Source organism: Henckelia pumila, chromosome 1 (assembly GCF_033568475.1).
Source record: "Henckelia pumila isolate YLH828 chromosome 1, ASM3356847v2, whole genome shotgun sequence".
Classification (NCBI taxonomy): domain Eukaryota; kingdom Viridiplantae; phylum Streptophyta; class Magnoliopsida; order Lamiales; family Gesneriaceae; genus Henckelia; species Henckelia pumila.
The window spans coordinates 130,859,798-130,871,895 of NC_133120.1; the positions used below are offsets into that span (position 1 = coordinate 130,859,798).

Genomic DNA, 12,098 nt, shown 5'->3' on the forward strand with positions numbered 1-12,098 from the left:
TGGTAATGACTCAGTTAATTCAAAGACAGAGTTGTTGATGGAGAATATATGTCGTCGGTTCAAGTTGCATGATATGGATATATATTGCCTCAAAACATATAAACAAAAGTCCATTCTTAGTAAAAGGCAACCTATGGTGTGTCAACCAGCCAACCAAAACAGATGTCTGAAATGGCTCCCAACCATTCGTGCCTGAAATGATGTGTTTCTTCTTTCAATCGAAACTCATATTATCTTGGAAAAGAAAATTACCAAAATATCCTTCTTCATTCATTCACATCTCCCTTCAATCTCTCACAACCTGTAATCTTTGGCTCTTCCGACCCTGCATGCATGCATGCACATGCTAAGTCTCTTTCTAAAACAATCTCATTTCTCTCACGCACCCAAAAAGAGGTTCTCTTTTGCTCTTCCTTCAGGCTCCGGCCACCCGTCAGCGGCCGTAGCCACGTTTCCCTCCTCTTCTATCCTCTCTTCCTTACAAATCATTAAAAACCAAATAGTTGATTCATCAACAAAATGGGCAGCTGTTGCTCCCGGAGCGCCATCGAGGATGTGCCAACGGACGAAGCGGGGAAGGTTGAGTCCTCAGTCGCAGGGCCATCCACCGATAACCCTTCCACCACTCCTCCGAAAACGCCTCCACCAGCGTCCCCAAACCGCTCCCCCAAAAGAACCAAGCCAACCCCGATTGGCCCTGTTCTTGGTCGGCCCATGGAAGACGTACGTGCCACCTACACCATGGGGAAAGAGCTCGGCCGTGGGCAATTTGGGGTGACCCATCTCTGTACAAATAAGCATACCGGTGAACAGTTGGCTTGCAAGACAATAGCAAAGAGGAAGCTGGCGAATAAGGAAGACATTGAGGATGTGAGAAGGGAGGTACAAATCATGCACCATTTGACAGGACAACCCAACATTGTGGAGCTTAAGGGTGCATATGAGGATAAACATTCGGTGCATTTGGTTATGGAACTGTGTGCCGGAGGAGAGCTTTTCGACCGGATCATTGCTAAGGGGCACTACACGGAACGTGCTGCTGCGTCGTTGCTCAGGACCATCGTGCAGATTGTGCACACCTGCCATTCCATGGGGGTTATTCACAGGGATCTCAAGCCTGAGAATTTCTTGCTCTTGAATAAGGATGAGAATGCCCCGCTCAAGGCCACAGATTTTGGGCTTTCTGTATTCTACAAAGAGGGTAGGTAATAAATTAAATGGTTTCTGCTTCTGCATGCATGGTATTCATAACTATAGAATAGTTCAAATTTTGCACAAGAATGTTTAGACAAACAAAGGGCTATACAAGAACATAACATGTTAATGAAGCACGATTAGGGCCACACGTTTGTGATTATTCAGGCATATTCATCATTGATCTTTAAAAATAACTCTTAGAAATTGGCGAGGCACGATAATTAAGTCGACCAGAGTTCTAAAGCATAATTTATGTAATCTAGGGGATCAAGAGTTTAACTGCAGGAAGTACAATGAAGTAGAAGTATGCAAGTGTAAACGAGAGCTAAGGCTTGGATGGTGATTATGGTTATGCATTAGTTTACATATTATGTTGATAAATTCCAGGAGAACAATTCAAAGACATCGTGGGCAGCGCATATTACATTGCTCCAGAAGTTTTGAAGAGAAAATATGGGCCAGAGGCTGATATTTGGAGTGTTGGAGTCATGTTATACATACTTCTGTGTGGAGTTCCTCCTTTTTGGGCTGGTAATTTACAATATTCGTAACTTCGATTTACTTAAATAAAGCAACTTTCTACTTTCCGATTCAGCAGTCGCCAGAATAGTATTTGAAGTTCTAACGGGAGTGTGGTTGGTACAGAATCTGAAAATGGAATTTTCAATGCAATTCTTCGAGGACACGTTGATTTTACAAGCGATCCTTGGCCTTCCATTTCAAATGGTGCAAAGGATCTTGTGAGGAAGATGTTGAATTCGGACCCCAAGCAAAGGCTGACAGCATTCCAAGTGCTAAGTACGTGTGGTTAAATTGTCGAAGATACTAGTATACCATTAAGTCTTGCCCAAAATGATTAACAACTTGTAATTATAAAGTACATAATTACTACCTTATGTGGTAGAAAATCATCCTAAAATGTTCTACTCTTTTCAGATCATCCATGGATCAAAGAGGATGGAGAGGCACCTGATACGCCACTTGATAATGCTGTTTTGAATAGGTTGAAACAATTCAGAGCCATGAATCAGTTCAAGAAAGTCGCACTTCGGGTAAACTATACTTATTTCTTTACAAAACTTGTGACACAACAGCACCCTCAGGAAACTAGTTGACGAGATCAACTTCAAGATTTTCCGGTTTTGGGGGGCGGGCAACTGGTCGATCCTGTATTGGAATAATTCCATTACTTTTGGTCCGTTTCAAACTAGTTAGATTCTTGCATGAACAGGTTATTGCTGGCTGTTTATCAGAGGAAGAAATCATGGGTTTGAAACAAATGTTCAAGAGCATGGATACAGATAACAGCGGCACAATAACACTTGAAGAGCTAAAGCAAGGATTGTCGAAGCAAGGCACTAAACTATCTGAATATGAAGTCAAACAGTTGATGGAGGCTGTAAGTATTTCAGAAATTTTGTAAAGCTGACTGTAAGTTCTATGTTGTCATTACCCTTATGTTCATTAGGCCGATGCGGATGGCAATGGGACGATTGACTACGAAGAATTCATCACAGCGACAATGCATATGAATAGAATGGACAGAGAAGAACATCTTTACACAGCATTTCAGTATTTCGATAAAGATAATAGCGGGTATTTCTTGTTTATGAAACTTTGCATTTGCATGTAAAATGATTGTACAGATTTCTTAACATTAGTATAATATTCTTGTGACCAGGTACATTACTATAGAAGAACTAGAGCAAGCTCTAAGAGAATATGGAATGAACGATGAGAATGATATAAAAGAAATCATTTCTGAAGTTGATGCTGATAATGTAAGCACTTGTTTCTGATATAACTTGGTGAATCATCATCTTCATTATGATTCTTATATGAAAGCTAACGCGATTCAAGATAACTATTACACATATCGTTTAGTCTTACACATTAGCAAGAGGCGTGCTCAGCGGTAAGACAAACTGGCTGTTGCCCCTCCACCCAAAAAGGGGACAAAACATCAAATTTTTGCGTGATGACAACTTAAATAGCCATGTCTCAAATTCTTGGTTCCTCCCCTCGATGCGCCGTATTTAAGCTTATTTTAAACATTTAAATGCAGGATGGGAATATTGACTATGGAGAGTTTGTGGCAATGATGAAGAAAGGTAATCCAGAAGCAGCAGCAAACCCCAAAAAGAGAAGAGACGGTGTCTTCGTATCATAGTACTACATCATTCCAACTCTATGGAGATGATGGAGAATCTCATTATATATTATCCAGTTTTTCTTACTTGCTCATTAAAGAGAATATGATTTGCTTACAACTCTCAGTACAAATCACCGGTACCGAAGCAATTATGTTTAAAACAAACAGAGGGAAAAAGTTTGATGATCTCCGAATGAAGTCGTAATTGATCAGGTGACCAGAGAATTGTATCAGTAGTCCCCATCAGTAAGTATCACATTCAAGTTATGGCTGTTTTTATATGTACTAGGGGCCTTGAAAGATGCATTGCAAATTGTGGTGTTATGAAATGTGACAGGAAATCATTTTCTTTCCTTTCAAGAATATTATTTGTTTGTCCTAGCTATGATATTTATTCTGCCAGATTGATGAATAAACATAAACAAGATACCTCGTGATAAATGAATTTCATATATGTCAATCTTCGGATGTATGTAGAATTATATATGCAGGCATACAAGGTATACAATTGGGTTGTAAACGAGCCGAACCGAGCCAAACTATAGTAAAATTTTAGTGTTCGAGTTCGAGCTCGAGTTCGAATTGAGATATTTGAATTTCGGCTTGAAGCTCGAAAGTTTTTTATTTTCGGCTCGAGTTCGATTCGATTGAGAGTTAGAGTTCGAGTTCGAGTTCGATTCAAATATATTATATAATATTTATATAATATTATCAATACATAATATAATATTATTTATAATATATATAAAATATTATATATGTATATTATATAAAAGTTCGCGAGCTTTCGAACAAAAGATTTTAGGCTCGAGTTCGGCTCGTATAATAGTTCGAGTTTGGCTCGAGTTTGGCTAGAGTTCGAAAAATTTGAATCCGAATCGAATATTTTTTCGAGCCGGATCAAAAAGTTCGCGAGCCGCATCGGCTCGTTTACAACATAGTATACAATCTCTGTCCATTTCTAGAAGGAAGGAGAAAAATCTCCATTGGAGATCCTTTTCATGAAACAATTAACATAGCCATGAGATAAATTCCAGAGAAAATTGCATTTTTCGTCCTGTATATATATTTTGTGATTTTAGTTTTCTATATTTTCAAGTTAAATTTTCGTCTCATGTTTTTTATTTTTTATTTTGCAATTCTAATCTTTTTTATTTGGAGTGTTGATATGATACTGCATATGTTAGCTTCATTTCTTTCCACACTCTCATTTCTTGTATTTTATTCCACCAAGTCGAAGCATACCCTCGAAGTCGTGTTACAATTAACTTGACTTTCTATTTATCAATAATTTATCAATCAAAACTTCATATATATAGTATGTTTTTCAACCCCTAGCACAAAACTATTTAAATATACTAAAATTAAGGGGAAAATACAATAATAATGTCTTTTGTTTTTTCCCAACGTAAGGCGCAACCTTTTTTTAAAAAAAACAAAATAATAATAATAATCTTTCAATTCCCAAGCCTTTGATTCCAAGTCCCGAGTCTTTGGTAATTTATTAGCATACTACCATTTCAACTCCTCAGCTTATGACTCCAACTCCCTAGCCTATGGTGATCTATCCTGCATTACTATTTTGCCTAACATAGAGGGTTATAAAAAAATTTTGTAACACCATAACAATTTTGGAGGATCTAGCTAAAATTTAGTTCATAGATTTAATTTAAAAAAGTACATAAAACTAATATAGAAATACATATATATGATAGAATAATATCAATATGAAATAAAGACATGCATCTTTAATTTATAAATTTAATATGATTTTTGGCTATTTTACATCAATTTTCGTAGGCACTTGCTCAATTTTAAGGAGAACAAGTGCACACTACAGGTGACTCACCTCCATCTTTATCATAATTAGTATCTCACTCATGCAGTGTTATTTTATATAATTAATTATTAGAATTATTAAGTATAAACGTCTGAATAAATATTTAAAATTGCTGATATACTGTAATGTATATATTTAAATTCTATATAAATTATTTTTAAAGTATTTATGTCATTTGAGATAACATTTAAATGCGGATAATAATCTTTTATCGTTAAATTGACTTTTTACGATTGCATTCGACATCTTGGTTAAATGAAACTGTTAGAAATTAAAAAAGCAAAAAAATATATTTAGAAATTCTTATAAAATTTTAAATAATGAATAAATATTCTTCAGAAGCTAAAAATTTTGATCCTTCATCTAAATGAATAAATAAAAAATTTATTATTTTTAGAACATGTTTAAAAATACTTATATTAAAGCTTTAATTAAGGATATAGAATTGTTGGATCGATTGGTGTGTGTAGAGAGAGGGGTAAATACACTATTTCAAAATTTTCTTCTTCAAATTATTATTTCAGTTGAGATATCAACTGAACCACTTGCTCTTTCTTGACTGTCAATGTCAATCAACCAAAAAAATATATGTGCAAAATGAGGTTGACTGACAGATATAACACAATAATGAAGGCTCGACTGAAATAAAGATAACACCAAAAATGTTTCTGGATGTTCGGAGATTAATGACTCATACGTCACCCCTTCTTCATTTTGGGAAGGATTCACTAGAAGATTTGAGTATTATAAGTGATTTGCAATACCTCGATTCAGTAAGGAATTAACATTGTCTCGACTGAAATTCCTAGCACTCAACTTAAATACAATACATATTTCTCGACTATTTTTACAAATATGAATTTTACACTTTAAAACTTAGCACAAATTGATCCTAATTTGATCAGATAAGAAATTGAATGAGTGTGCCATATCAGTTGTTATAAACTTGTGATCTTGAAAGTGCGACTAAAAGCTTGAATGCAACGACAGTATAGAATGCATAGAAAGTTAGAGAGTTTCTTCAACTGATCTTCAAACTTATTTATAAGCATTAATTGTGACGGCCATAAATGCATTCAAAAATATCTGTTCCTCACAACAAATATTTTTGCCTTGTGTTGTGATTCTTGTAGACAACTTCTGATAGAAAGTATATTTTGTGCACTGTAACTGTCGCGACATCTACAGTGTACGGATGTTTATATCCCCAAAATATCTTACAGACAAATATGAAGTCTTCTAAGTGTGTTGGAAATGTTTAAGGATCGAGGCTGACATTCTTGAATATCCCTGATATGTGTCACTCGTTCTTAACTTCAGTTCTGATTAGATCATTTGAGCATCATCAACTAGTCGAGAATGTCTTCCAGTTAAGATTCAGTCAAGGTGCCTAGTTCAGTCGTAGACTTCAGTCGTCAATAACTCTTCTTTATTTCAATAAGATAAAATTATCTAGCTGTTTTATTTCACTTAATTTCAACGATTTCTACTTCTATCGAATTTATGTTCATAAATTCTACTTGTTTGATGACTAATAACACTTACTTATTTATATTTTCCTTTCTCAAGTAACAAATAGAGTATAGCAATTAAGTTTTGAGCCCAATATCCCTATTAAAAATCTAGGCTTAATGATATTTTGAAAGCGATGTTCTTACTTAAGCTCTGTTGACGTTATACGCCTCCCGAACCATATAAACATTAAACAATGTTGTCTATGATCCTATTAAAAATTTCCTCTCCGGAACGATAAATAAATTTAACATTCAATCTATGATCAGTAAATTAAAAGACAATCAAACCTAGAAAACACAAGTAAACATGAGGAATTCAATCATATAAATAAAAAAAATCATAGAAATCGTCTCAACTAAGCTACGTCATTCCTCCAGAAATAAAAACTTAGTTCATAATGCAAAACAAACAAAAACAAGACATGTTTATGAATCTAGACATCAAACTTCAACACTAGAAGAGAATCGGGTCGGGATCCGTCCCGTAAACCCCCTACCCAACTCCAATCCGAAAAAGAATTGGGAAAATTTTTTTCTCCCGATCTCGTACTCGAAACATTTCGGGACCCGACTATTCGGGATCCTGAAGGTAGGGAGAGAAAATCACAAAAAAAAATTTCATATTCAAGATTTCGTTCAAAAAATAAAAAAATCTGATAATTTTTTATTAAATATACTATTTAAAAACTTATATTTATAAATAAAAATAAATATTCAACTTAAAACATATAATATTAAAATATTTCGGATAATGTTTCAAAGTTTTGTTAAGAGAAAAAAATGTATCGGATAATTATTAATAAAATGTTCGGATACAATTGCTAAATAAATTTTGTTAAATATATTGTCATATTAATCTCTTGAGTTTTGTTCTACATATTTGTTCTAATTAGATAATTATAAATATGAATTAATTACATTATTAATTTAATTTTTTTAAAAATACATAAAAATAAAATGACATTTCGTGATTTTACAATTTGATCGTCCCAACAATAAAAATTATGCGAATTAAGTCCATAATTAAGTGTTATATGAGTTGAAACCTAATAATATTTAGATTATTATATTAATAAGTTTAATAATAAAATATATTATTATATTATTTCGGGACGGGTAAAAAATCCCGTTAGGAATCCCATCGGGATAAGATTTTATTCCCGATCCCACTCCCGATATTAATCGGGATGAGAAAATCCCGAAATTTCGGGTCGTAAAAATTTCGGGTTGGGAGTTTTTCGGCACGGGAATGAGATGGGATTCGGGAAGGGTTGGGATTTCAGGAATTTTTGCCACCCCTATCTGTCCCTAGATTCTGCTTTCTTCGTCTTCGCAATCGTTCTTTCTTCTGTGCCGTTTTCTCTCTCTCTCTCTCTCTCTCTCTCTCTCAAAGAATCTTGTGCCTTTCTTCTCTTCTGTGCGTGTGTTGTGTAACATTTTGTTGTAGGTTAGATCCTTTCTTTTATAAGTCTAGAAGCCCGATGAATAAATCCCAACAAGTCCGGTCTTTTGAATTGCAAAACTCTTCTTTTCTTCATATTTCCGCCCAGAATCAGTGCCTAGGCTCTTAAATTAGACCCTAGGCTCTTCTTTTTTGAAGGGTTTCAGCTCCTAGGCACCAAAAAACGGGGCCTAGGCACCCTTCAAGTCCAGGTATCGGCACCTAGGTGCCAATGCTTCATGACTCCTTTTTCTGGCGCTTAAGCGCCTCTTTTAGTGCTTAGGCTCTTCATTAATGCTCCCAAAATCATGTCTTAATTCTTCTTCAATCTCCTTTGTATCCTTAACACCTCTATTTTCATGCAATTCATATATCTTGTCCACTTCCTGCATTCCACATAAACAACAGCGAAATATGCATAATACCACTCAATTCATAACAAAAGTCGAGCCAAATAATATAAAAATTAAGTTCATCTATGGAACTTATCATATTTTCCTTAGACATAAAGTATCATCTAGGAGATTAAAGGTAGACAGATCCAAAGTGGTGGCAATTGAAAAACTTTCACCACCAAGGAACATCAAGGGCATAAGGAGCTTCTTAGGCATGCGGGGTTTTATCATATATTTATCAAGTATTTCTCTATGATTACTAAACCCCTGTGTAGTTTACTTGAAAAAGAATCCACACTCATTTTTTATGATTATTGTTTGCAGGCTTTTGAAAAGATCAAGAAGGAATTGGTGACAACACCTATCATGGTAGCTCTGGACTGGAAGGAGCAATTCGAGGTGATGTGTGATGCCAGCGACTATGCATTTGGAGCTATTTTGGCGAACGAAGGCAAAGTATTTAGGGAAATATACTATGCGAGTCATACTATGGATGCAGCACAACAAAACTACATCACCACTGAAAAGTAAATGCATCCAGTAGTTTTTGCGTTCAACAAATTTAGGCCCTATTTGATTAGCACAAAGGTAGTTGTCTATACATACCATGCAACTATTCGATAAATGTTTTCCAAAAAGCTTGCAAAGCCGCGTTAGATACGATGGATCTTGTTATTACAAGAGTGTGATTTTAAGGTCAAGGACAAGAAGAAGAGTGAAAATCAAGTGGCTAATAACTTGTCTAGACTCGAATTGGAGAATAAAAAAGAAGAAAAAAGCAATCAAATAAGTTTTTTTTCCAAATGAACAACTCTTCAAGGTAAATTCTAATCTCCCATGATATGCTAACATTGCTAATTTTATGTCTTGTGGTGTTTTGTCTCCAGAATTGAACCATCATCATCAGAAGAAGTTCTTTCATGACATAAAGTTTTTTCTGTGGGATGACCCATACGTATTCAAAAGATGCGCTGACCAAGTAATCATAAGATATGTGGAGGGTCAAGAAACACATGAAATTATGGAGAAATGTCATTCTACACCATATGGAGGGCATTTTGGAGCCATCGGAACAGCTGCTATGGTATTACAGTCTGGTTTTTATGGGTCAAATTTGTTAAAAGATAGTTTTGCCTTGGTAAAATCATGTGATAAATGTCAAAGGGTTGACAATATTTCTTGATGTCATGTGCTGCCATTGAAAAATATTTTGGGGGTAGAGCTATTTGATGTATGGGGGATTGATTTTATGCGATCATTCCTACCATCTTTTGGTCAATCATATATCTTGTTAGCGGTCGATGTGTCAAAGTGGGTGGAAGCAATTTCCACCAGTACTAACTACTAATGATGCTCATGTTGTAGCAAAATTTCTGCAAAAAAAATATCTTCACGAGGTTTGGGACGCCAAGAGCCATTTTAAGTGATGAAGGTACGCATTTCTACAATAAAATCTTAGATTCACTTTTGTCTAAATACAATGTGAATCATAAGGTGGAATTGGTCTATCACCCACAATTCAATGGACAAGCTGAAGTATCTAACCGAGAGATCAAACAAATCTTAGAGAAGACAGTGAACACTAATCGAAAAGATTGGGCGATCAAGCTTGACGATGCATTGTGGGCGTACCGGACTGCATCAAAAAAACCTATTGGAATGTCTCCTTTTAGGTTGGTTTATGAGAAACCATGTCATCTGGCACTTGAATTTAAGCATCGCGCCTTATGGGCTATCAAGAAGCTAAATTTTGATATGAAGGTAGCTGGGAAACAAATATTTCTCCAATTAAATGAGTTGGAAGAGTTTTGCAACAATGCTTATGAGAATGTCAAGATCTACAAAGAACAGATGAAGAAGTGACATGACAAACTGATCTTGCAAAGGGATTTTGAACCAGGACATCAAGTTTTTCTATTCAATTCTCATTTAAAATTGTAAGCTTAAGTCACGTTGGTCAGGGTCATTTACAGCGGAGACAATGTACCCACATGGAGCAATCGAGATAAAATAAAATGATGTGCGGACATTCAAGTTGAATGGACAACGAGTAAAGCACTACTATGGAAATGAAGTGAGGAATGTAGATAACATTCCGCTAAGCGAAACTGAGAAGTAGTGCCAGTCAAGCTGACGAATTTTAACTTAAGCACTTCTTGGGAGGAAACCTAACGCAGTATCCTTTAATTTATTTATTTTCTTTTGTTTCATTTTATTTATATTGTTTTTTTTGTCATTTATTTCTATTTAGTTGAGCATGTCGAGATCAGACAGTGAGTATAATTATTGTAAGGCCCTGAAAATATTAAGTTATTAATTACGGAATTTGAGATTTAAATTTCGAATTTGGGAAAAATATTATTTGAGAATTTATGAAAAATAGAGATTTAATTTCTGAGCCAAAAATATTTAATTTGAGAATTTACGGATATTGAGATTTAAATTCCGAAATTCTTAAATTAAACGAGTAGAATATTTGAATTGATTATTTATGGGATTTAAGATTTAAATGTGTAGTTGGGAATGAAAAAGGATTTAAGTAGAAGTTGAATAGTGATTGAGGACCAAATTACAAATAATCAAGAACTTGGGGACTAAATTGCAATATTGCCAATTGAGTGGGAGACACATGTCGTGTCTTGGATTAAATGTATTGTATTGTCATCCCTTTCATTTCCACGATCAGAATCATCAGCTCAAAGAATCCCATGGCCGATTTCTTCACTTCCAAAATTGTTAGAAATTGATCTGTCCGGTAGAATTTCCGATTGATCGTATATTTGCGATCATGGCTTCGAGTGCTATACTTTGACGTAAGTTTGGCTAAATTCTACCATGTTTTAATTTTGATATGTTATTAGAATTAAGATTTGATTGTATAAACGTGTTCTAGTATATACGACGATAACATATCTAGATTGGATCGCGAAAAGATCGTCGTTCGGGCATGTTTATTAATTTTTGAATATTTTCTGAATTTTTGAAATTTGGGGGACTGGTATTTCGAGATTTGTCTGCTGAAATGAGATTGAATTGAGTTGAATTAGCTAAGAACGATGATGAATATGCTTTTGGAATTATCGAATTCAAGCCGTTACGCCGTTTGTTTACGTTGATGAATTTCTAAAAAATGTGAGCTGCTATTTTTGAGTTTCTGATGATGTATTGAGATGGAAATTGGGTTTAGATCATTGTTATAATGATTGTTTATTATTTTAGAATTATCGATTTTGAATCGCTACACCGTCGGTTGAATTCTGGTGCTTTTATCAAGTCTTGAAGTTGTTAAGCATTTGTGAGATTTATATGAGATTGAATGCTAATACTTGAGTTGTAAACAATTCATTTCATACTTGAGTTGGAAAATATCGAAGTCGAGTTGATGAGTCCGAATTACTTGAAGTTGGATCCAAGTTGGGAGCAAATAGACCTTGGATTAGCAAGAGAAATATGAGCAGATTTTGATTGAAGTGCAGAATTTGGACAGCTTGTGTTTGATCAAGAGTTTCTAGATTTTCAGAGATTTGAATCAAGACGAAGGTATGATTCGACATTAGCC

At 34.8% G+C, this 12,098-nt stretch overlaps 2 protein-coding genes across 2 annotated transcripts; both read left to right on the top strand.

The window, feature by feature from the left end:
• The first annotated feature begins 314 nt into the window (after window positions 1–314).
• On the top strand, window positions 315–3,769 carry LOC140878615 (calcium-dependent protein kinase 2-like). The gene is made up of 8 exons (XM_073282236.1): window positions 315–1,201; window positions 1,585–1,728; window positions 1,843–1,995; window positions 2,134–2,249; window positions 2,429–2,596; window positions 2,666–2,793; window positions 2,879–2,978; window positions 3,263–3,769. The coding sequence occupies exons 1-8, from the start codon at window positions 520–522 to the stop codon at window positions 3,365–3,367; spliced, it is 1,596 nt and encodes a 531-aa protein (XP_073138337.1). The 5' UTR covers window positions 315–519; the 3' UTR covers window positions 3,368–3,769.
• A 5,136-nt stretch (window positions 3,770–8,905) lies between these two features.
• Window positions 8,906–10,402, top strand: LOC140874007 (uncharacterized). The gene is made up of 3 exons (XM_073277291.1): window positions 8,906–8,990; window positions 9,427–9,623; window positions 9,905–10,402. The coding sequence occupies exons 1-3, from the start codon at window positions 8,906–8,908 to the stop codon at window positions 10,400–10,402; spliced, it is 780 nt and encodes a 259-aa protein (XP_073133392.1).
• Window positions 10,403–12,098: the final 1,696 nt, after the last annotated feature.